Below are 26,686 nucleotides of genomic sequence, written 5' to 3'. Positions count from 1 at the left end.
GGAGGGGAATGGATAGACGTCCCTGCTTGGGGAGGCAGGAGAATCCCCTCCCGGTCTCCCACACCTTCCCAGTTGCCCCTACACAACAGGTACGGGGCTCTGGAATTTGAGGACCATGCCGGTGAAGATCAGGGTGTAGATGAAGCCCTATGTAGGGAGGTGCCCAGGCTCAGTCGGGCAGCCCCACACATTCTCACATCCTCTGAAAAAAGAAAAAGGACAGGCTGGATCGATGCGCCGAGGCCAATCGTATGAAGTTCAACAAGGCCGAGTGCCGGGTCCTGCACTTGGGTCACAACAACCCCACGCAGCGCTACGGGCTTGGGGAAGAGCGGCTGGAAAGCTGCCCGGCAGAAAAGGACCTGGGGGTGCTGGTCAACAGCCGGCTGAATATGAGCCAGCAGCGTGCCCAGGTGGCCAAGAAGGCCAACGGCATCCTGGCCTGTATCAGAAATGGTGTGGCCAGCAGGAGCAGGGAGGTGGTTGTTCCCCTGTACTTGGCACTGGTGAGGCCGCACCTTGAGTACAGCGTTCAGTTTTGGGCCCCTCGCTACAGGAAAGACATTGAGGTGCTGGAGCGTGTCCAGAGAAGGGCAACCAAGCTGGTGAAGGGTCTGGAGCACAAGTCTTATGAGGAGCGGCTGAGGGAACTGGGGCTGTTTAGCCTGGAGAAGAGGAGGCTGAGGGGAGACCTTATCGCTCTCTACAACTACCTGAAAGGAGGTTGTAGCGAGGTGGGTGCTGGTCTCTTCTGTCAGGTGGCTGGAGATTGGATGAGAGGAAATGGCCTCAAGTTGCAGCAAGGGACATTTAGGTTGGATATCAGGAAAAATTTCTTCACCAAAAGGGTTGTCAGACATTGGAATAGGCTGCCCAGAGAAGTGGTTGAGTCACCATCCCTGGAGGTATTCAAAAAGCGTGTAGACGAGATACTCCAGAACATGGTTTAGTGGGCATGGGCGATGGTTAGAGTCAATGATCTTGAAGGTCTTTTCCAACATAAATGATTCTGATTCTATGATTCAGCAAGGATTCATGAAACAACCTGACATTACTACTAGAAATTAAACACGAAAATAAAAAGGAGATAAATTCGCCGGATCCATCCGCAGAGATGTCTGTTCCTTTGGAGAGTAAACAAGCTCTTCCCTAAAATATATGTAAACATAGCACAGACTAACTGTTGTGGCATACAAATATAATGAAATCATTAACCTGCTTAAAAAATACAAGAAGCAGTGGCACAGAGTTTGTATGAATGTATTTGGAAACAGCAGTGTACAAAAGTGTGATATTATACCCAGGAAAGGTACCGAAGTATTTTTTAGAATTATTGCAAACGAGAAGTAAACTGCTTCCAGTCTCTCTATCCTTTACTGCCTTTGTAAACCTTGTTTCCTCCTCGCCCTCACCCTTGTTGGGTCAGCTGTTCTGTTGACAACTACCTGAACTGCTGCTCTCTAGGCTGCATAATTGGCTTTGTATCTGAAGCTACAGAACTAGTGGCAAAAGACAACATTTGCGCAGAGAAACTAGGGAGTCCAAACGTGTATTTTATACCAATACGTTGAAAGTGCGAAGCCTGAGATACTCTGTTAAAGAGTTTTCAAGCAGGAAGTATTCACCATGTGTTTTCCCACTCGTCTTAGAAAAACAAGTATTAATAAGATAAACAGTTACACCAGAGGATGCAGAAAAGGAAATGCCTAAGAGCAGCTAAGCAGTTAGCACAGCTTAAAACCCTTAATAAGCAGAGCAGCATTTAATTTGGAGCAATATCATCTGTTACTTGATACACATGTACATATAAATTACAAGCCAAAGGATGCAAGATCATTACCCTGAAGTTGTTATAATCTAAATATATGTGAATATGCACGTATATGTGCAAAAAAAGTGACATATAGAGCAGAAGTTAATCAACTAAGACTTCAATTCATTACTTTATTTTTTTTTTTACATTAAAAAAATTACAACGTAACAAGGGTTTGAAAAGCCAAGTAAACCTGATTTCACACACGCACACACTTGCTAAGTCACAGGATTCAACCGCTTGAAGTGATATTTTCTGATTTTCATCAGGATATTTTATTAAACAATATACACATTAAGAGCCTCATGACAAAGCCAGACACATTTTTTCCCAATCTTTAAGATGTGCAACTGAATATGCAAAGATTCTTGTGGAACTTTCAACTTTTCCCTCAGTTACATGAGACATAGTTTTGTTCATTTGACTGCAATTTCATTGGATGTGTCCACCTAGCAACTGTCCAGTGTTACACACCATCTCCCCCAAGCAAAGTGAACATATTACATAGTATTGTACGTTTTGGTTCGTGGGGCCACAGGTAATAAACGGATCCCTTAGCAATTTCACCCACCCAATGGTATAAAACCTGATGAAGCTGGAATCAAGATGCCACAAACAATTACAAAGAAATGGAGAAGCAGGTCACTGAAAAAAGAATGTATAGCATCTGTAGTATGTAAACTTTATAATGCAAGATTCTTCAGCACGTTGAACTGCTTGAAGTGGGACAGATCACCAGTGCTACTGGCAAAGCAAAAGCAAGAACAGGACAATTTTAAGGCAAGTCCCAGAACAGGGAGCTATTTACTTTCTAGGCACAATTTCAAGCTATGTATCAAGGCTCCTGCTTTATCCTTTATATTGTCAGTAATTTATATAGAAGAGATTAACAATAATACAAAAAATAGTCTAAATATAATTTTTAAAGAACCCACTTTTAGCTGAATTTCATTACTTGCAGCTTGTATTTCATTACTTGCAGATTTATAAACATTTCTTAGCACTACTGTTGTCAGGCCCACATAAAGCAGTTCTAGATCTATATTGCTCTCATTTCTTGAAAGTAGTTTTGGTCGGAAAATGGTTAAATTCAAAATAATTCCTTCTATTACAGATCTTTCCACATTTAAGCTCTGTTGTACTTGAGAAAGAGGCAACCTCCCTCATTCCTCTGATGTCTTTGTTCAAGGGATCATTAAGTTAACAGCTTTCCTTCTACGAAAAGTCTGTACAATAAAAAGGGGCAGAGCAAGACCTTACAAAGACAACTGTTTTCAGTTAATTAACTCCAATCTGCAGTACATACATTTTAATCTCACACAGGAGGATACAGTCACTGGTCCTACTCATCGCTGCAGAGGACTAGATACAATCCTCAAACATGTACACTTAAGTTCCTCTAGAATCAATGCATTAAGAATTGGAGATGCATATCTGAGGGCAGAATTTGGCCCACAGCTGTTAGTCAAAAGTGTTGTTTACTGAAGATTTAGAACTTACCTAAATGCCATATGAGATTAATACTGCCAAACACAAGACATGCTTTTGTGAGCCTGGGAAGACATTTGGCAGGGGTGTAACAGTGCCTCTGATGTGTTATGCTGTTGTGTGCACCAGTCCTTTGAATCACTTGCATATGAGGAATGTGTGTCTGAAGTGGGACACAAGAGTACAGCTCTGTTTATTAGGACAAGCTGAAATATAAATTAAAACTGAATAAACCACTATTCCCTGAAAACTGGATTTAGAAGGCTAGGTCTCATTTGAGATCAACTTTCACCATAATGCTCCTCCTTATGATTGACAACTGCACCTAAGTATATACTTTTTATAAAAACACACAGGTAATTCCCCAAACTTTTATCAAATAAAAAGGGTTTAACAAAAATGGATAATTAATCTCATAAAATAAATTACAGTAGCATGACATTTGGCTTCTTTAGTGTGACCATGTACTTTTCCTCTTACCTTGCTGTTAAGACCATTACAGATCCAGTTCGCGTCTCTGAAAGTTAATGAGATGTCTGTGACGATAAACGTATAAAACTGCTTGCTACAAGCAAATGTCTGATATCAGTTTCACCTGGTCACAGATTATATGTAGACAGCCTTCTCTGGCCCCAAATAAATATTATATAGTATTCTTGCAAGTTCCAGCATAATTAGACTCAAACAGAAAACTCAGGTCCTCCTTTCTTTGCTCTCAGTAGAAGTCGCCTGATTCGAAATCCTGCAAAAGGATTAATCCACAGGAGTGAAGGCTGACCCCCAAAAACAGATTTCATTCCTTCCCAACGTAGTCTCCGCTCCCATGTTGGCTTTTCACTCTTCAGTCTTTCAATCTCCTGTACACAAACAGACATGCAGTGATGCACTGTTAAGTCCAAAGTTTAGTAAAGTCTAATAGCAGTTATCAAAACTGATGATGATTTTGCATTCTTTTAATGTATAGCTAGTGAGCCAATTAGTTTCTTACTGTTATTTATTTAGTAAGGAAGAAATAAGAATGGCCGATTTAGCCCTGTGGGTACAGGGCAGAAGACTTAGAACATAAAATGTGTACAAGAAGGTTGGTCTACCTCTTCCTCCCTCAAACTAAAAGACAAAATGACCAGAAAAGCTGACCTTACAGTAGAGGATCTGCACGCAACGTACCTGCACTAGAAGTTGTTTACTCGGTTAATGAAACCAGACAATAAGGCTTCCAAGAAGGCTCTTGTACTGCAATTACTGAAGCTAGGCTTACTCTCCCAAACACATTATTTTGATGATCATTTTTTGTACTTCCCACTAACGAAGGCTGCTTATTTACCAATTGTTTTTCACAGTTACTCTTCAGTACAGAAGTACACTTTTAAACAGCCTCACATGAGAAAATTCTGAACAGCCACAAGATTCAAATTCCTTATATTTCCTGTCACTTATCCATCACAAAACATCCTCTCAAGGCTTAACGCTGCAGATCTAAGGGCAAGGGAGCCAAAGGTCCCAACTACACTTACACTCTAATAAAGTGTATAAAAGTAGAGGAAAGTGTGAAGTGTTGATACAAGATAGCTAGTTTAAGTGTAAACCTGAGAAAAGCAGACATTTCTCATGACACAAACCAGGAGTGATAGCTGAGAAGTGAAAGTCCAAACTGAAGTCAGAAGCTGTGCAATCTTTGTAATTGAAAAACCTAATTATAAAATTCATGTCCGAAAAGCAAATAATGCAAGAACTTCTGTTAGAAAGCAAACCCCAAGAAAGTATTTCAGTCCTTACAACTGTAGAAAATACAAATGATGAGCTATTTCAGATTTGGGGTTTTGTCCAAAATAAGAGCCTCCCCTCATGCAAATAAAACATCTAAACACATCTTCCCAGAATAATCATTACAGCATCCAAAAGTAGAGGTCTTTACCGTTTCATCATTGCATATTGAGTGGATTTGGGTGCCAAACATGACTGCAGTGAAAGTGAGAAACAGAAAACCCTCAAGGCACAAGAAGATCATCAGGATCACAGTTACAGGTGGGGAAAAGTCACTGCATTCTGTGAAAATGACATACGTAGTTATAAAAAAAAATAAATTAAAACAATCTATAGAGCATGTTCATCCCCTCTTCAACAAACAGCAATAAAAGCTAAATATCTGACACTTGAAACAATATTTCACAATTAAAACAAAATTCTAATTTCTAGCACTGCAGCAGCTTTATTTGCTGCCCAGAGAAATAAAGAGTTTTCAGGAAGTAACACTTTTGTCTTCCTATACAGCATTTGGTACTGCATTACTGCAATCCTGCCTCAGTATTTCAAGGATCACAGAATGGTTTGGGTTGGAAGGGAGCTTAAAGATGACCTAGTTCCAACCCCCCTGCCATGGGCAGGGACACCTTCCACTAGACCAGGTTGCTCAAAGCCCCATCCAACCTGGCCTTGAACACCTCCAGGGATGGGGCATCCACAGCTTCCCTGGGCAACCTGTTCCAGTGCCTCACCACCCTCACTGTGAAGAACTTCTTCCTTACATCTAATGTAAATCTACCCTCTTTCAGTTTAAAACCGTTACCCATTGTCCTATCACTGCAGTCCCTGTGAAAGAGTCCCTCCCCATCTTTCCTGTAGGCCCCCTTTAAGTACTGGAAGGCCGCTCTAAGGTCTCCCTTCTCTTCTCCAGGCTGAACAACCCCAACTCTCTCAGCCTGTCTTCATCAGAGAGGTGTTCCAGCCCTCTGATCATCTTCGTGGCCCTCCTCTGGACTCACTCCAACAGGTCCATGTCCTCCTTATGTTGGGGCCCCAGAGCTAAATGCTCAAATAAACATTTGCATGTAAGACAATTTAAGTACTCGGAACTGCACATATGTAAAGATGAGAGCAGCTTGAAGTTTCATGCATGACAAACACTGTAAAAACTACCATCACTGTCAGTTCTGACTTGCTAGTTATTCCAGATGTTCCATTTTGCTGTGATTGCATTATTGTTTTTTCTTAATTCACCACACAAAGTAATCAGGTTCTGACTTACACTTAAAGTCACATCTCTGGAGATCCTCTGATCAACTGATTAACTCAATTATAGTTAGACAAAGAAGAAATGGGATAGTACACAGGAAGCAAAATGCTTTAAGTAAAAAAGGACTAAGATTCCATCCATTTAACGGAATTTCAATCAAAAACCAGTCACATGGATTCCCCTGTTGCTTCAGATACCAGGAAGAACATATGATCAACCATCTTCTGTCAAAAGCACAAGATCAGAATGAGCTCTGGCACATTGGAACATTAAGAAATGCAAGTCAGAGGCCTAAACAAACAACTGGGACAGTTTAGGAAATTTCTTTTCTACAGGAGCCCCACAGTTGGCTCCAGTAACAGAATGAGGGAGAAATTTGTTTAAGTTTCAGCTGTCATTCACAGAACTGTGGTGGGACACAAAAAGCCCAGCTAGCAGCTCTAGGTAATATAGCGCTGAGGTGATTGACGACCAGCAATCTGTTTCCTTCCTATTACAGAGGTAGTAAATTTTACTACGTGGAAAGGGAGTGAGAATGCCCGTGACAACCACAGCTCTTACAGTGAATGACTAAAGGAAAGAAAAAAAAAATATATTAAAAAAAAAAAAAAAAGAGAGAGATGGGTAAACAGGTATGAAATATTTTCAGGACCTCACTTCAAAAAGATCTAAGTTCTGTAATATTTCATACATGGGACTGAAATAGGTGGAACGCTATGACTTTCCCTTAGTATCTGCTAGATTATGATAGTGAAAGTTAAGTATTTTCTTACCAGTCCACTGCCCTCGGACACAGGAGAAAAACTGAAACCCACACAGTATGAGCGCATGAGCTGAAATTAGGGCTATATACATCTGGAAATAAGAGAGAGTGCTTACTTTTGACTGCTGCCAGGTAGTAAACCAGATATTCCTTTCAGCCAGCCTTCACAACTGCACAGCAAATATACTTTCCTATTTCAATTTTTAATTCAATACAATGATGTAAAAACAAACTCTAATTAAGCTTGAACCTAAAAACATGGGCAACAATGAAAGTTTAAGGATTAACTCCCTAAATCACAGTACCATTTCATTAATTGTTACTACATAAACCACAGCAAAATTAAGGTAGTTTAAAATAACAGCACTTTACAAGATTAAAATGAGTATTAGTAGAAATACCTTCCTGCTTGGAGAATATCTTGCATAGAAGGAAAAATGAAAAAAAAAAAAAAAAAAAAAAAAACCCAACACAAAACAACTGTGCCCTTAAGCCATTACTCACTACTAAGCACAACCAAAATTGTTATAATCAAGGTAGACTCATACTGAGATCAAGCTGCTGTTGATTTTCACTTACCGTAAACAGAACAAAAAATCTCTGATTTTTCTCCCCCACGCAATTATTCACCCACGGGCAGTGGTGATCCATCTTTCGAATACATCGTTTGCAAATACTGAAGGAAATGAAAAGAGACTTCTGTTGAGAAACAATACTTTGCATTTTAATGTAGAAACAAGGGTATCCAGTGGTCATAAGATGATGTGCTGAAATCTTTCTTGACAAACTGCAAACAGTGATTTTGTACACTTTTCTTTAAAGAAACTATTTGCTCACTTACAACTCCGTTTTTGATTGTTACAAAACTGACTGTGTACATAAGATATTCTTCACATAAGAAAAACAGTATTAATATGAGAATCACTGCATATCCAAACACACAATCTGGCGAACCCAGTAACTTTAGACACTTGCGGCATGAGCAAAGCTTCAGTTCTTTCTAGATTTATTATTCAAAAAACACCTTTTCCTTCTGGAGAAGCTTTTTTAGACAAAGTAATTATTTCAAGTTCACAGACTTCCAAGTTGTAAAATTTAGTTTGTGAATCAGAAAAAAAAAAAAAAAAAAAAAAAAGAAATTCACATCTTCAAGTGAGAAATTGTCACTCCTGAGGTTTCAACTAGCCACACAATTCTAAACATACACAATCAAAATCTCAACTAAAGAACAGCTTACAATGTCACACCTCACTTCCTCAACATAAAACAAAAATATTGAAACTGTAAGCAGCACGCATTCTTTGCCTGCTTGTTAATGAGTATTTAAACACTACTGTTCATTGCTAGTTCAGCAACTAAATGCTTAGTTTCTGCCCAGTTTTGAGCCAAGGTTATTTCCAAAAAGAAAAGTCAAATATTTCAATAACTTCATTCTACATCTGCTAGGCCATACAGCACCAGAGGGCTCATTTCTCTTATATTCAGGTCCATCTGCAGCCAAACATGAACAGTTATACAAGAGAAATAGAACAGTTGCAACATGTGTTAAAGTTCTTCCATAAATCAATAGCTTCAGTAATGCTGGTATTTCATTTTCCTAGCTTTGTACTTAAGATAGCCACACACTCAAAGTGTTCCAGATTTTCCTGCAGAACATTCAAAATATTAAGCATTTTCATTTCAGCAGTTAAAAAGCCAAATAAACCTAAAAAATGCAGGCACTATTATTCAAAATCCTTTGGTTTTAATGCATGCTTATTTATGTATGGTATCTATGAGTGCTGCAGTGACAAGCTACAAAGCAAAGCTAGATGATTGTCACTAAAGTGAAGAAAAGGGATGCGTGGGGGGGGGGAATCAATGCTCCGAGGCACAAAATAATTTTTAAGTCATCACATATGGATGACTATAAGGTAATTCAGCAAGAGGAGGAACATACTCCTGTGCAGGTTATATGAAAGAATCCCAAATCTCTCACTGCTTCTCTGAAGCTCCCTTTGTCCTGAGCTATCATAACCCAGCCCCTACATTCCCACTGCCTCTTGTTTTATGGACATTAAAGATGATTCATCTTCTGATGCAAATTACTTTTTAAATAGTGCCAGTTACACATGAAAATCCCGATACCATAACTAAACACCGCAACTATTCTCTAGTGCAGAATAAACAGGTATCATTCACGAGAAGGCATTCAGAAGGCTCTCCAAAAAGGTTTTCATTTCACAGCCTGCTGCCTATAAGTTCAGCCTCTCCCGAGCTCCGTGGGAAGGGGAGCTAACTCCAGTTACCACAGCCATGCAAGCCTCCTAATGTAACACAGAATACATACTGTCACTCTAAAAGGAATATTAATGTGAAGTACTGAGTAAAATCATATCCAGCCTCAATCAAGCCAAACACTGGAGGTTGTGAGGTGGGCAGGACTCATTTTTGCTCATTCAGTATTTCTCACAAGCCCACGCAGAGCTCTCCAAGACATCAGATGTCTGGAACCCTGCCTTCATTTCTAATCTCACACCACGATTCAATTTCCAGCCAACAAACTCACAGCAATGCTTAAAACAGTGGTTCTGCCTTCTTCCTAACCCCGTCACTTGTATTCTATTCCTTCTCCTGTCCAAGCACAGATGTTCATGTGGCAAGAGTTTGGCGGGGAAGTCACTCCATTAGCCGCAACCTGGGTCATCTCACTGTGCACAAACACTCACGCCTTACACAAGAGGAAGGAGCAATACGGTAGTGAGAACAAGCAGCTGTGGACAAAGGAAGGTCTTTACCAGCTTGGCACTGCTGCTGAATGCACTCAGGCAACTGCAGGTGCAATTATAGTTTTGAATGCCAAGGACAACATTCAGAAAGACACAGCTAATGGCTGAAGAGAAACTGGTCTGGATAACAGAAATTCCCAGGAAGACTGACGCAAACATCTCAGTGACTTGATTGTGAATAACAGTTCCCCACACGCAAACACAAGCACAGAATATGCTAGAAATAATGACAGCTGTGCTCCTTCAGTGAAAATGAAATAGCATTCACTCAGGATAAACCTCTTCCTTATGCTGAAAATGTTAACTGCTTAGTAAAATCTCAGTTTAATGTATTTCACTGAGGCTAGATATTTGGCTGCAAATAAAAGCTTCTTGTTCTTTTTCCCCATCACTGATGTGTATTATGAAACTATTTTTCTTCCTTAAAAGAACTTCTGCTGCAGTGTTGCACAACAATTTTCATAACTACATCATAAGAGTCTCTTCTGTTAATAATTTACTACTCAAAACATGCACTGTGGCTTTGAGTGTAAGTATTTCCCAACAGGAACCAACATCAATTTCCATTTTCAAGTCTCTTCTATCAGCAAATTGCCACTTTGACTACTTGGGACTAGACCATCCTTTTAATGTCCTTGGAATGGGTTTGTAAGCCAATAAAAAGTTGGCAGTGTAATCAAACAAACCTTTTTTCTATTTGGTTTAGCACTTCTGCAGTGCTAAATCTATAGCAAAGAATCAGATTTTGGTAGCTGGTTTCCAGCCCATTTACCTGTCTATGCAGTATGTATTCAACAATCAAGAAATTACAAAAAAAATCCTTTGTTTCACTTAAGAAAAGTTAACAGCAACTACTAGTAGCACCTATTGTACGAGTAACAGAGACAAAGACAAACCAGATATCCAACTGCTGAGAAAAACATGACAGCAGGCTTAAAGGATAGCGCGTACACTTTCAGGCTCTGGCTTTCTCTTTCAGATGTTCTATAAAGCCAGTTACGCACTGTGCAAGCACGAAAATGCATCCTTTGCCCTTATGTGGAACATCTCACAGTGTATTTTACCAAGGTATAAAAAGTAAAACAATTCACAAGACATGCAAAGCTCGGTTCCTTAACCAGTGGTTAGTGAAAACAAACCCTTTGAAAGTATGACAGATTTCCTTCACTGTAGACACTACCCATTCTTGCTCTGCTTTAACAATAAATGTCACTCAAATTCTTGCTATAAACAATGTATTGGAAGTCCCTACTTAGTTTATTTTTATTCATCTTCCAGGAAGAAACAATTTTTCAATCAACACCTCCTTAACTGGGATCACAGGCTACTGGAACATCCAAGATAACACAGTGCCTGCTGAGGATGATGGCCCAGATGTACTCAAGGGACTCTGCAGGGCTTGTCTGAAACCTATATAGGTGTTAGCTCCAGGTCTAACAGATAAGCACTGCCCACACAGAGCCACGCAGCTGCCTGGGCTCTAGGCTGTCCAATACTCCAGCTTTTTGGCTCATACGCACAGTGCAACATAAGATGTCTTCATTCAGGGTTACTTCCAAATTAGTAAATCCTATCAGGGACCGAAGATGTGGGAAATACTTTAAAGATACCTGCAAAGTCTCTGTAGGAACCAGTCTAAATCTGAGATGAGAAAATTAGTGAGATCCAACCTACACTTAGCGGAGGCTCTCAGGTGTCCCTTTACCGCATCCCATGAACACAGTGCCAGGAAATCTGAACAGACTGCACAAAGCTGTTTTGGATCACCAGAGATTAACAGCTTATATTCTGCCACAAGAAAGCAGCTGCACCGCTTCCACCCTCAGGCCCACGGAGCAACTGGTACAGCTGTGTTCATGTAACGCTCTACCAGAGGTAATAAAGCCAGCCAGAACCAAACTCATTGCACAGGAAGGCAGGCTTGGTATCTGGATCCATGCAAAAGCTAACCTACAACACACATAAACTAACTGAAGATAATTCTATACTTGACTATTTATACATGCAACTTTCCCCTTCACACTCCAGATACAAAAACCCACTCACATCTGAGAGAAGAACAAGATTTCAGTGCCAAGGCTGAGTATAATGGAAATAGCTTCTCAGCCATAACTTTCACACAGATAAGTGACATACACTGAGACATTTAACTTAGAAACCACAAATTTACATAATAATTTGAGAGTCCTGACAAGACTTCACTCTGTTCTTTTGACGGGCACTCACTCAGAGACTTATATTTAATACGCCACACAATTCAATACACATCACTCCTCATACCTAGAGAGAGCCACCAGAAACATTTACATATTTATGTAAGTCTTAATTATGCAGGCATATCTAGTTTGAATTCTCACACAATAAACATTAAAAATGCATATCCACAGTTCCTGAAAACTCAAAAGATTGAGAATTAATTAAAAATGGATACATTTACTGTCTCTTCCATAGCATGTTTAGTTCAAATTATCATCACTTCTGTCCTTACTAAAATGAATCTTCAATAAGCAGAAGTGCATTTAACCAATTATGCATACAACTTTGGTAAAATAATCTGTCAATTCGCATATAACTTCAAATGACACACTACAAAGACAAGATGACACAAATTAAAATGATAGCTTAAAAATAATCTGTATTTTCTTAATTTAAGATTGCAGGAGTCATTTCTTAAATCAGCTTCTATCAGAAATTTCCTTGAGGTTCCTCCCTTTGCCCTCCATTATCAACACTATGGCACAATAATTAGAATGATGCACAGGAAAAAATATTCACAGATCAAAAAGTATTTAAGACACCACAGTATGATTACTTTTAAAAACTCTCAAGTCTCTTGCTTCTTTCCCCTCAACCACATTCATTTTTGGCCATAGTATATTATAGTTATAGAATACTCTGCAATGTATGAATTTGAAAGAAGAAGAAATTTGTGGGAAAATAATTGACACATAAATATTAGGAACATTAGTCCAAGACTCAATATGCGTAACTGCTTTAAAGAAAACTATGGCATACCTGCAATGGTGTGCACGTTCAGGTTTGATACTACAGCACTTTGGACATTTGTAGATCACTTCTCCTGGTTTCAGTTGCAAATTATCCATGTATTCTTTAGTGGCATTTCCTTTGGGTACAGCCCCCTGAAATCATTTCCATTAAAGGACAGAAAGCTTCTTAAATGGTATGACAGTGTTTAAAAATACATTTTATAGACTTCACACCAGTAATTTCAGGATAATTGCTGAAATAAGTTCATTTATTCAAAGCTAGTCTGCCATAAGCCAGGATCATTTCCAAAAGAATAAATTACCTCTGCTTGACCTCAAATTCAGTTTCATTTCAGCAAGACTCATCTATGGCCAAGTATTAGCATAATTCTGATGGAATCTACTGCCACCCGCATACATAAAATGAAGAGGAAGACACATCTTTACATGCAGATACAAGCACTACAGGTACAATATCTGCTGAGAAGTTACTCTGAACAAGCACTACTAAAAGAGACGTGCTTTCTTAGAGCAGCATATGTTAATTGTTGTGATGTTCGATTATTAGGCCAAGCCAGCCACAAAAGTTAAATTAGCAACAACTGCTTGAAAGATGTTATTTTAACTCTCTGAATCCAAGATTTAGCCACCTGCCCCACATACACAACTTTTTGAGAACCAACAGTCATCCTTTTTTCCTTTATACTTAAGCTTTTAGCTTGGACACTGTCACCATGAACCGCCACTGGCTTCTTTATTCTACATCTACTATCCTCTGCTGCCTTCTGCTACTGTGTTAGTGTAGCTACATGGTGAACAGTTGAAGGCACTGATCCAGAAGAAAAATAATCCATCAGTAAAAGAAATTATTTCTTAGTGATTAGTTCTCTGAGCTGTTCACCACAGAGCCGCATTAGCAGCTGTTTCAACACAATGAGGAAGATGATCAACAGACAGGAATAGTAGGCAGGATTGCTTCTTCCAGTAACAATATTAATCTAGAACCTCGCAAGATTGGAATCTAACTTTGGATTAGTAAGAAGAAAACAATGGACAGTACAGCTGTCACCTTGCTTATTTATAGAGTTAAAAGCTCATCTGTGACAGGAATCGGTTTTGAAATAAACTGTAATGCAAAATGAAAGTGCAATTGCCTTTCTGTACCAACTCCTCCAGGCCAGCACTTACTTCACACAGGGATAGCCTTCTCCAGGTTGGCTTAAATTACCTGCAACATTCTATAATTATTTCTCATTCAAAAAAGCCCACTGGCAACATCATAATTTTACACAGACACCTTAAGGAAGTTTTCAGGACAGAAACAAGAAACCAGCAGGCACTTCAGATTAATTGCAAAATACCTCTCTACTTAGGCAGAAAGTTTTTGTTGCCTACAGACCCGAATAAATTTTGTGTTTGTATTTGTATTGCCTGACACAGACCAAGTTCTGCCCCAGATGAACTCTTTGGCTAAGTGGTGCTTCAAACTTGAGCCAGCTGGCCTTTGCAGGGGTACGAACTGAAAGAGTTTCTTAAACACTCATGTTGTATTGCTGAAGTATTTTTTGCAATATAAATGTTCTCATTAAAGTTAATACTTTGGTATAAACATGGTGAATTATCTCAGAGAGAACTCCTGAAGCACAATTTTACCTTGTTCCAAGTAAATTTATGCTTATAAAACACATCTCACATTCACCTCTTCATCTGTCACTAAGGATGTTAACTTCAGGCCGTGCTTTTAGCATTTTGCTGATAAAAATATGCTCTACTTCAAAAACATCTTTCATCATCTCAGACAGTCACCAATTCCTTTCAATTAAAAATCTATTTTTATAGTTATAAGAGGAAATTTAATTCACGTATGTTTTGAGGCAGTTTATTCCCTTTTTCCTTCAATCTTAGTTTCTATCACACAGTCATGTCTTCCATTTTGGGAGTCAGCAGGAAAGCAGTGGAGGAAAAAAGGTAGTGATTCATCTCAATTTCTATCATGTTTTATCCATAAAGAACAACATAGGTCTAGAAAGACACATAGTTTTACCAGGACATATTTTTAAGCAATCTATCCTTAAACCATTAACTTTCTTAGCTGTCACAGTCTGTAGAAGTCGTAACATTTCATCACTGGGTGTGGGCTCATAAGCAAATCAAACACGTAGAAAACCATTAACTACAACACCCTGCTGTTTTTTTGAACACTCCCATAACTTCTACATACACTGTTAGCGTCTCAAAAATCTGGAGAAAATAGATGTTTTTCCCCTCACCCTTCTCTCCCCAGATCTATTCCCTAAAAAGAATAATAGATTTTAGTCCAAAATAAACAAATTAATCTCTTGAACTCTTGAATTGAAAAGTCCTAAGAAATAAGTACTTTCAAGACCTCTTACGCCTACGCCGTTCCAGTGTGGGTTCAACTTAAATCTCCCTTCCCACTGACTCCAAATACCTAAACACAAAAATGCATGAATCATGTAGGACAGTAGTTCTTACTTTAGGCCAATATGTGACTGACGTTTTTCACCATGTCTACCTCTAAAAGTTCTTTCATGTGCCATAAATGGAAGATACATTTCAAACGACACAACAGGATGAAGCTACAACTTCTTATGAAGTTTTGAAAATATATCTGACAAAAAAAAGTAAGAAAAATTAGGACAGAAAAGAATAAAGCTTTATTAGCTTCTTCAGAACCTGGGTTAATATTTTACAAATAAACTGTATTTCTCATGACCCTATCTCTCCCTTATAAATTAATTTTATACTGCCTGCTCCTCAAGTCAAAAATTATTTATGGTTTCATTAACAGAACAACAGGAAAAGTACAGATATCATCCCTTCACTTTGAGGGTTTTGAATTTAACACTACTTTTCCTAGCAGGAGAAGACTGATATAATTTCTCTGCATGTGATGAGCCACATGAGAGAACAATCCAACGTCAAGGAACGATCGCATACTTACTGGATCAGTTAGCATAGTTCTCAGATGCGATGACAAAGCTAGTACTGCCAAGCAGTTAAAGAGAACACCGTTGATCACAGAGTACCAGAAGTCTTTGGAAGGCAGCAACATCACAAAAGTCACTACGAAGTCTGCATAGACAACCAGAAGCCATGTCATTATAGCACAGACCATACCACAGCCATCTCGGATGAACCAAACCCTCTCTGCCATGTCGGCCTCTGAGGAAGAGGAATCGTAGCTGTCATTTTCAGCAAGAAGCGGGTGGTGCTCAACATCACGGAATCTGTGCCCTGATGACTGCATGGTTTTCTGGCCTTGCCCTGCAGGAAGTAAAGATACCATTATTATGCATGAGGAAACTGGAAATATAGGTGGCTCTTGTTTTTTATTTCTGTAAGATAAAACATATCCAAGTGTAAAATAGATTACTGAGATTTTTTTTGATCTAAACCTGAACAATTCTATGACTACATAAAGATGAAATATTTCCATAATCAAAAGATACTAATTTAAAGTTTCATCAACAATTGTTAAGCCATTTACTGAGTTTTATAAACCCGTAACTTTTATTTATATATCACTGTATTGGGTTTGCGTGGCAAGATCTTGGTAGCGGGGGGGGGGGCTACAGGGGTGGCTTCTGTGAGAAGCTGCTAGAAGCTTCCCCTATATCCAACAGAGCCAATGCCAGCCGGCTCCAAGACAGACCTGCCGCTGGCCAAGGCCGAGCCCATCAGCGACGGTGGTAGTGCCTCTGGGAGAACAGATTTAAGGAGGAGGAAAAGTTGCTGTGCAACTGCAGGCAGAGAGGAGTGAGAACATGTAAGAGAAACAGCCCTGCAGACCCCCAGGTCAGTGCAGAAGGAGGGGAGGAGATGCTCCAGGCGCCGGAGCAGAGATTCCCCTGCAGCCCGTGGGGAAGACCCTGGTGAGGCAGGCTGTCCCCCTGCAGCCCAGGGAGGTCCACGGTGGAGCAGATCTCCACCTGCAGCCCGTGGAGGACCCCACGCCAGAGCAGGGGGATGCCTGAAGGAGGCTGTGACCCCGTGGGAAGCCTGCACTGGAGCAGGCTCCTGGCAGGACCTGCGGATCTGTGGAGAGAGGAGCCCACACTGGAACAAGTTTGCTGGCAGGACTTGTGACCCCGCAGGGGACCCACGCTGGAGCAGTCTGTGCCTGAAGGACTGCAGCCCGTGGAAGGGACCCATGCTGGAGAAGTTCGTGGAGGACTGTCTCCTGTGGGAGGGACCCCATGCTGGAGCAGAGGAAGAGTGTGAGGAGTCCTCCCCTCCCGGAGAAGGAAGGAGCAGCAGAGACAAGGTGTGATGAGCTGACTGCAACCCCCATTCCCTGTCCCTCTGCAGGGGGAGAAGGTAGAGAAAATTGGGAGTAAAGTTAAGCCCGGGAAGAAGGGAGGGGTGGGGGGAAGGTGTTGTAAGATTTGGTTTTTATTTCTTGTAATTCTACTCTGATTTGATTGGTAATAAGTTAAACTAATTTCCCCAAGTCAAGTCCATTTTGCCCATGACAGTAATTGGTGAGTGATCTCTCCCTGCCCTTATCTTGGCCCACGAGCCTTTCGCTATATTTTCTCTCCCCTGTTCAGCTGATGGTGGGGAGAGCGATAGAGTGGCTTTGGTGGGTACCTGGCATCCAGCCAGGGTCAACCCACCACAATCATGCAACTTCAGTGCTTGACAAAGGGATTTTAGAATGGTTTCATTTCCATCTTCTTGTGCCCATAAACCATTCTTCCTGTTTTGTTAAAAATGCAACTTCTTTCTTTTATCTCAAACTAAAATGGCAAAGTCTTCATTAAATTACAGCTCATGTCTCTCAGAAAACAGCAAATTATGGCACCAGACTGTTGACTTTTCACACTGCTCCAGCAACCCAGGGAAGAGCAGAAGGAAGAAACAGAATGGAAATAAAGCCGTTCTAGTACATTGTTCACAACAAAAAACACAGCAAGTTAGAAAGCAGCTAAATTTGTTGACAAAAGTGCTATTGTGTTGAAAAAACCACAAACCTGTTACAAAGATATATTGGATAACTGACAAAATGGTCTCAGATCAGACCAAGCTTAAGGGAAATAAACAGCAGTGGTTAAATTAGCATGGCATTGGATTACACGAATCAGATTTTCAAAGAACACATTAATTAATTAAGTTCATGAAAACTCTTTTAGGGCTTTGTTGTTGTTCCAATGTGGAACCAAAACAAGACTTGAAACCTTAATAGTTTTCATGAAAACAGAATTATTTTCCAGACATCCCTAACAAGCAAAGATATGGAATGGCAGAACTGAAGTGCTATCAACAAACAGGAGACAAATTAAAGCTGAAACATTATGCATCAGGAATAGCTTGCTCCTTTAAAAGTATACTGTGTTCTAAAAATTGTATTGATTCATGCTATTAAAGGCCATGTCTGAGAGAAACTTGAAAGCATTTATATTGATTGATGACAGCCACGCAGAAGTCTCTGTTTTTTACCCTTATTAATGGTAGCATATATGACTGGCAGGAAATATGGCACTTCAATTTACATCCCAAGACCTTGAATATAGGATCACTTTGTTAATCTAAAATGGTCAAAGTGACCGTTACCAGGTAAAGAGACTCACACTGAGATAGTTTTCAGATGAAGCTATGTATTTCTAAACCCTTTAAAAAACTCTCAGTCCCATCTACCAGGAATCAGATAAACATATTCTGCCCAGTAAATCTTTCTGATCCTTAAGCCTTAATGCTAGAACTAGGCAGGAATAATCCAAGAGACTAAAAATGAAAACAAGTATATGCAGATTGCAGTGTAGGGATCCCAGAGCAACAGTTAAAATAGCTAGCTGAGATACTCATAGGACACAGTTAAGTGTGGGCTACATTCTCTGGTTGTGAAACAGAACAAGCTGAAATACAGCTCTGGTGCTTGGATCTAGTGGCAGTACTGCAGAAACAGTCAAATACAGTGCATTCACATTTAGGGTAAATTCAACCAAATTCACAATGGCAAAAGTACTAACTTTGCCATTTTTTAAGTATTCCCCTCCCCCCTTTTTCTTTTTGTTTAAAATAAGTCAATACATAAGTCATTTGGAACATTTTTTCAAACAAAATGTTTGGATTGGGTTTTTTTTCCCACCAAAGGACTATTTAGAAACCCTAGTCCTTCAAGACCTCCTGCTGCACAGATGTTTTGAAGTGTCTGAGAGGAATCAATGAATCAAAACCAACCTCCCAATTCTGAAACTTCTTATAGAACACAAATTTGGAATTCCTTCCAGTTAAGGTGCAATACCTCAGAAGAAGAAATATACAATTATTTTTCAATCAAGGCAAGTTTTCAGCTGCTCAAATCAACAAGTTACCTTAAATCAGAACAGACTTCAAGATTCTGAAAAAAAAAATAAAAATTCAGTATTTGTGTATGTCATGACAAATGTGAATTGTAAATCAATTCTGCAAGCAACTCCTTTAGCATACAAATGAAATGGCACAAAATTATTGTATTCGTTTTGTTTAACTGTATAAGACAGCCAAGAAATTTTTTAATGCAACAGAAAAAAACCCCACATACCTCACAAACGTTTTGTATGTTATTCTGACATCATGTCCTTCCTTTGGGCTATCCTAGGCTATTCACATAGTCATATCTGATGTAATCTGAAAAGACATCATCAACGAACTGATTAGTAAAGCACTCTTGCTTCATCAGGAAAATAATGTTAAGCACAAATAATATACATAGATAGTAGTACTTTGAAATACACTGCATGTACTTACAGCAAACAAGCTTCTGACCAAGAGGAAAAAACCTTTTAGACTAAGCTATCAAAGAACAAACAAAAAAACTCTAACCAGTGTTTCAAGTAACATTACATCTGTCCTGTTCATTGCTTTTTAAGATGAGTTGGATATGCAGGTTTTAGCATTACAAACTAATGTATCCAAAGACCTACTCCTGTTTCCTGTTTGCCACTCCTGTATGACTAAGAATGTGCAAAAAATAATAATCTTACTTGATTGTCTTCAGAGCCTACAGCAAGGTTTTTGGTTTTTTATTAATAACAAGTATACATGTCTATCACTATTTTTAGAATTGTAAGATAAGAAAAATTGTTTTAACTCTAATTATTAGACCAAGCTATGGCCAATTTAGTATAAATTTTAATAAGCTACTCATTCCAGAATCTGTATATAAAAGAAAATGACCCACAACTATGCCAAAGAGAATATACACTTAACAAGTTCTCCTTGCTAGAATTCCACCACATAGGCAAATAATTACCATACAACTTATGACATACAAATCAGTATAAGGACTGAAATGCTAGCATAAGCTGTTCTAACCATGCTTGATTTGACAGTATGAATGTTCCACGATCTTGAATCACATTCCTTCCTTTTCACAAGGACATAATACTCAAATCCAACACAGATTCTGTAAAGTAAATGAGCATCAGTAGTTTTAAAAGTGTAGAAGATTTCCTTTTTTCATAATGAAAGAAGAGGAGGAAAAATTTTTTTTATTTAGAAAACCAGATACTTCAAAGCTTGAAAATTTTAGCAGTTAACTTTTGGAAATCACCACATGGCATTTGGAGCAGGACTGCAGCACAAACCCTTGAGTTAGATGTCTATTTGGGGAAGAGAACAGAAGAGGTGTGGGCCTGAATTTCTGACTGGTAAAGTTAGTGATCACATGCATACTGCACAGAAAGCACTGCTGCGCTGGTTCCTCACAAATTAAGTTGGGATCCCTGTTCTGCACAACAACATTGACTGCCATTGCCGTTCTCTCACTCAGTCCTACTGCTGCCAACTGTAACATCTGTCTGGCAATTAAATCCCCAATACGTGATCAAGGAAAATTTTCTTGCTTTGTTTTATATATTACGGGATAAAATGACTAGCTCGCAGTAGGAATTTCAAATTTGTGTCTGATTAAAGTTGGCTAAAGAAGTACCTAGGTTTATTTCTTCAGTTGTTTTATTTTCTAGTATTTAAAATAAGGTTTGTGACACGGAAGCTTCATTCTTTTATTTGGAAGGTTAATTTAAATTAATATATTTTGACAGTAATGTAAGGATTCTGACATTTAACAGCTACAGAAAATATGAAGCCACTTACTTGTAAAGGAAAGCTTCTGAAACTAGCTTCTTAGAAAAAATACTCAAAATACAACATTACTGATGGAGTTCTTCAGTATACATTTTCAAATTTTCCCAATTCAAGGGGAATTATACCAATGCAGATTTCCCCTGAAAATGAGAAGCCTCTTGTGTTATTTAAACTCATATATTCCACTGCAAGCCTAAAAGGTAATGCAAATGCTTTTTATGCACATATAACTGCATGAAGCTACTGATTGCTTTCACTTTTGCTTTACAAATAAGCTTTTATACTTTTGTTAAACAAGTTTTCACAATATTGTGAAATCCACAATCATTAAGTTGTCATTGACACGGTATTTTGTGGAAGCTAAGTACAAACACACAAAAAGACGACAGGTTGAGTGTATCACATTAATTTGCAATGTCACCCACCCGTTCTCTGAGGTGAAGATGACAAGCAGTAGAAGAAGACATGCTAAGCCTCTGCAAGGGAAAAATTAAAGGCAGAGTAACCATCTGAAATTGTTAACGGAGAATTTATTGACCAGACAGGGACATTATTTGTTCAGTCAGTTCCCTAATTGTAGATGCAATTCTGTGCAAAATTTCAGTGTTTATTGTAGCCTCATCAGTTATTGGTTTATGTGGAAGTGCCACCATAGTTCAGCTTTTGCAAGAATAATAGATTTAGTCATTCTCATGTGATTTCCCCCTCCCTTTCCATCTCCCCTGCTCCTGTATGTCATTCTCTTCTCTAGCTGCCTACACCATTACCCCCCACCTTGGTCCCCTTCAAGGGGAAGAAGATCAATGTTTGAAAAGCACTTAAACTTTATGAAGAGCTAAGCACCCCCACTGAGATGCTCACAGCTTTCCTCTAGACTATTAATTTATTTGCTTCAATGCCTGTCCTAACCAAATTTACATTGAGTCCTTGTTGTATACTTGAAGTACAAACCACCAGGACAAAGAATGACACTTCAACCTCTAACATGCCAAGCAACAGCTTTTATTTTGACCTTTTAAAAATCTTTATCTAGCATTGGAAGATAACACTAAATTATTCAATGTTTCATGCAAAATGTCATGTTTGCACAGGTGATTGTATTAAACCTAACCCAATGCAGTTCCACTCTTAGGTGTTATTTGAAATTCTCAGGTTGAGAATGTCTCATCTGACCTGCACCTCATTGTTAACAAAATGTAGGCCCAAAATGCAGATGTATTACTAGAATAAAAAAACCCAAACCAACAACTTTTGAAGATACTACATTACAAACTCATGATCACTGCAAAGATGGTCTTGTAAAATGACTGTGCCTAAGATGTTTTTAGTTTTCCAGTTGGGCTAAAGAAGATCCACAGGAACACCAAATCTCCCTTCTCTAAGTTTACTGGAAGAAGGTTACCAAGGGCATTAGGAAGACGAATGTTACCATACAACTATTGTATCAGGAGGCCCCTGCACTGTTAATTAAATTAAAAAAAAGGGCACTTCACGGTTAAGCACAGTCCTTTTCCCCGCTATTTTTTTTGAGGCAGAAAGGAAAAACTTTGTAGGGGGAAATAAAAAAAAAATCTAATTTTTTTTTTTTTTAAACAGATATACAGATAAGAATTTCTATACAGGCTAAAAATCCATCAGCTGTCAAAGCCTAAATCTTTTTTTGGTCACTTTTTCCTTCAAGCTATACAACAGAAAGTTCCTAAGATTCCTCATATTTCAGTTACAACGCAATAAAGAGAATGCCTTTACTTCAACATTTCTGACTGTGTACTGATATGTCAATAGTTGTAGGGACACTAACAGATACTGCACAGTAGAATAATAATCCCACAGCACTTACATACAATGGATTGAAATCCCACCTAGAAAGCACACCATTGGTGGCAAATCAAAATCACAGAACTGTAGCCTCATTAAAAGGTTAGAGTGTAAATATTAACTTCAAAACCTGCAAAAATTTTAAGTAAACTAAATGGGCACACCTACTACTACATCCAATTCCATGGGCAGTTTGGACCATTCATTGCAGACAGCTAAATATCCATCAGATAATGTCTAGACATAATCACGCCTAATTTAGGTGAATAACCTACTTTTTATTACAGATACATGCAATCCAAACTGCAAAGCCATTTAATAAGTAAACTGTGGGTCATTTCAACCTCTCAATGACTTCACAGCAAACAAATAAAACTACTCCAATAACTACATCAACCAGTAACTGCACTGAAAACCCCTTAGCTCAGCCCCAGCAACAGCCTAACTCTGTACAAGGAGCCCTTCGCTAGGGCTTCAAGGTTGACCTTTCTCAGCAACCATAATGTGCAAGAACGGCTGGAGTAGCAAGTATTCAGAAGAACCAGTCCATCAACTACAATCCCAGTTTAGCCCTGACAGACTCAACTTTTTTTATCTCTAATTACAAAGAGATAGGCCCAATTTCAAGAATCTGGGACATAGGTAACTCCGAAGAAGAGCAGCTGAAACAGCTTATGATGGCAACCCATGATACAACCCCAAAGTGTTATCATCAGCTTATCCCCAAATCTATCCCAGACCCTCAGTGGCATAGCTCATTATCTCTCTAAATCTTTGTTGCTTTTGCTCTAACTTAATATATTTTGTACCATATTTATCCCAAGAATTTCCTGTTTATGCCTTCTAGCCCTTCTTTGTACTGACCCATACCTGCTCTACTGCAGGCATACAGTGATAATTTACAGTGGAAACACATAACTAATGTGATGCTGTTTATACACAAACACCTGGCAACACATTCAAGAGACAATCTTCAGTAAGTACCTATTTAACACAGTCAAGTTTCAAGCTATTGTAATGATTCTCCTTACGCCAGTCTCTTATTATACAGCAAGTGCCAGACCATAGAAAAACACTGGAATTGTTTCTTTGCGGCTTTGAAAAGGGATATGCTTCTTCTAAATAATCTCAGAAAAAGGGTATATAGAAGAAGTACTTAAGCATAACTATGGATGTCTTACTAGGAAGCTGGTCATCTAATTATTTATGTCTTTATGCCAGTGGCATCTTTATAAACATCCTCAAAACCCAGCAATGACAATGCAGGGTAAAACAAGTTATGCAAAATGAAAGAAAAAAAACTAGGCATGTCTTCAGAACACATATTTAGAGAAAGTATTGAAGAGCTTTGCTATCGGCAATAAACCCGATAGATTTGTGACACCAAGTCACTTTTCCATAAGCACAAAAATAACATCCGAGGTGTTCAGCAAGGTATCTTTTTGATAACAGATTTTTTCCCCCACAGATGTGGAAGTCAAAGAAAACATATTTCACAAGACTTTGGTGCCCAGCAAAGATACACACTGTCCAATACACAAAGAGTTCAGAGCTACAACAGGAAGGACGGAACACTTCTAGATTAAAGAACAACCTTTACTTGAGAGAAGGACATGAACACAATCTATGGCTGGGCTTTGTATCTTAGCGCTTTTGGAATAGGGCCATAAAGTAAAATTCAGATTAGACTCCAGAAAGCTAGATGCTTAAACCAGTATCAGTATTGTTATGTGGAAACTGAAAGTTTTACTCCTTTGCCAACGGCAACTGGATGAATCACATTCTACTTTAGAGGATACTTTTTCAATTCTAATTTTTGCATTCATCAATATACGCTATATCCTCACACTCAATTGAAGATAGCTTGGGTATCACATTCACTGATTGCACTGTGATATCAGGCTGGCAAGCACATTTTTCTGTCAGTTATTATATCCATATCCACATGTGACTTCCTTCCAGGTTCCAAAAAGTAATGTCATAGACTGTCGTGGTTTAACCCCAGCCGGCAACTAAGCACCACGCAGCCGCTCACTCACCTCCCTCACAGTGGGATGGGGGAGAGAATCAGAACACTAAAAGTGAGAAAAACTTGTGGGCTGAGATAAAGACAGTTTAATAGGTAAAGCAAAAGCTGTGCACGCAAGCAAAGCAAAACAAGGAATTCATTCACCACTTCCCATGGGGAGGCAGGTGTTCAGCCATCTCCAGGAAAGCAGGGCTCCTTCACCTGTAACGGTGACTTAGGAAGACAAACGCCATCGCTCCGAACGTCCCCCCCTTCCTTCTTCTTCCCCCAGCTTTATATGCTGAGCATGATGTCGTATGGTCTGGGATATCCCTTGGGTCAGTTTGGGTCAGCTGTCCCGGCTGTGTCGCCTCCCAGCTCCTTGTGCCCCCCAGTCTACTCGCTGGTGGGGTGAGGCGAGAAGCAGAAAAGGCCTTGGCTCTGTGTAAGCACTGCTCAGCAGTAACAAAACCATCTCTGTATTATCAACACTGTTTTCAGCACAAATCCAAACCATAGTCCCATACAAGCTAATTAACTCTAGGCCAGCCAAAATGAGCACAGACCAAAGCTGAACTATTTTCACTAGCAATTTTCAATATTGATTAAAGGAGTGTTAAGGCCTTTGTTTCAATGGTTCCTCACATCAGACGCATGTAAAGCCTCATATTTCCTCTATATTCTTCATCTTCAGCCTTTCAACCGCTGCGGAATTCTATCAGTTTACTTTCCTCAAAAGTTCTATGTCTTCATAAAAGGCATAAAAAAGAAATCCATCAGATATACATGATACAAAATACACTACGTTAGAGCAAAACCAAGCAAGTTTTAGAGAGATGAAAAATATTATCAATTTCTTTTAGCCACAAAGAGCTTTCAGCTATTTAACTCTAATCTAAAACCACTAAAATTTTACATCAGTTTCATCTACTAACGAATCAGTACAGCTCTACTTTATCTGTCAATTTCCAAAGTCCGAGAGCATCCACTTCAAAAGATCCAATTTAAGTCTGTTAATGTGAACAGTCACAGCGACTTCAACCTAATTATGTCTTCAGCACAGCGAACAGTTACATCACTGTAATTCAGCATCCTGATACCATCATACAACTGTATATGTAGTACAAAAAACAGCCAATGATTTCCCAATCCTTTTTTCACGGCACGGATCACATACGTGCTGTGCTGTACGAATCTACCCTCTCGTTTTTCAGAGCGTGAACTATCTGCGTTCCCACTTCCTGCCAGCGCTGTTCTTCCCTCCTGGAAATAAGGAAAACGAGCACCACATAAATCAGCAGAACTCCCTAGAGCAAGTGCCAGGGCACTACCGAAAAGCACGGTGTGTCAAATGGTTGCCGTTCCCTTCCCTTCCAGCTTCCCACGGCGGCAGCTGAGACTCTACAACACAACGGTGCTGGGGCACAGGGACACTTCCACGCACTTGTTTCCACGGATGACTTCCATCTTTTTTTTTTTTTTTTTTTTTAAAATAACCCGAAAAGAGGCAGGAGCACAGCCAAACCCTAGGAAAGACCCCGTTAAGAACTGGCACCAAACACCAGCGGGGACGGGGACCGACGGGGCGCCCAGCCCCTCCGCCCGATCTGCCCCAAAAGAGGAGCCTGAGGCGAGGGCCGGGAGAACAGGGAAGGCCCGCGGCGGCGGGCGCCCTGAGGAGGGCCGGTGGTGGGGGGAGGGGGGGGGGGAACCGGCTCGGTGAGGAGAAGGTGGCCCGGGGAAGGAACGGGAGCGGATTTACCTCAGCGGCGGCGGCCCCGCTGCCCTCAGAGCTGCGGCTGGCGCCGTACCGGCGGCGCGGTGGGGCGAGCCGGAGCCGGGGCCGGGGCCGAGCCCCCCCGCCGCTGAACCCTCACCGCCGCCACCGTGCCCGCCGCCGGCCGCTCCGCGGAACCGAGGACTCCCGGAAGCGGGAA

At 39.8% G+C, this 26,686-nt stretch overlaps 1 protein-coding gene across 5 annotated transcripts; it reads right to left on the bottom strand.

Moving 5' to 3' along the window:
• Window positions 1–1,915: 1,915 nt before the first annotated feature.
• Window positions 1,916–26,686, bottom strand: ZDHHC7 (zinc finger DHHC-type palmitoyltransferase 7). Of its 5 annotated transcripts, none has more exons than XR_005933190.1 (9): window positions 26,512–26,686; window positions 19,380–19,465; window positions 15,798–16,120; window positions 12,861–12,985; window positions 7,657–7,753; window positions 7,088–7,169; window positions 5,217–5,347; window positions 3,782–4,158; window positions 1,916–3,507 (listed from the first exon to the last, which is right to left on the bottom strand). XR_005933190.1 is itself a non-coding variant. In XM_030025595.2 (9 exons), the coding sequence occupies exons 4-9, from the start codon at window positions 16,101–16,103 to the stop codon at window positions 3,982–3,984; spliced, it is 918 nt and encodes a 305-aa protein (XP_029881455.1). In that variant the 5' UTR covers window positions 16,104–16,120; window positions 19,380–19,465; window positions 20,933–21,063; window positions 26,512–26,686; the 3' UTR covers window positions 1,916–3,981. The 5 variants fall into 5 exon arrangements, 3 of the variants coding, with proteins under 3 accessions (XP_029881455.1, XP_029881454.1, XP_029881453.1); XR_005933191.1 differs by having other exon boundaries at window positions 1,916–3,464; XM_030025595.2 differs by adding an exon at window positions 20,933–21,063 and having other exon boundaries at window positions 1,916–4,158.

The sequence above is a fragment of the Aquila chrysaetos genome, chromosome 9 (genome assembly GCF_900496995.4).
Source record: "Aquila chrysaetos chrysaetos chromosome 9, bAquChr1.4, whole genome shotgun sequence".
NCBI classification, from domain to species: Eukaryota; Metazoa; Chordata; class Aves; order Accipitriformes; family Accipitridae; genus Aquila; species Aquila chrysaetos.
Note: the sequence above shows the minus strand (reverse complement) of the source record. Positions and strands in the feature narration are given on the sequence as shown.

Bases quoted from the DNA above. Each gene is read 5' to 3' on its own strand.
- ZDHHC7 (XM_030025595.2), bottom strand. From the start codon at position 16,103: ATGCAGTCATCAGGGCACAGATTCCGTGATGTTGAGCACCACCCGCTT. The intron at 5,348-7,087 runs GTAAGAAAATAC...TCATTTTCACAG, and splicing joins TGTCCGAGGGCAGTGGACTG to AATGCAGTGACTTTTCCCCA. The intron at 4,159-5,216 runs GTAAAGACCTCT...GTTTGTGTACAG, and splicing joins CAATATGCAATGATGAAACG to GAGATTGAAAGACTGAAGAG.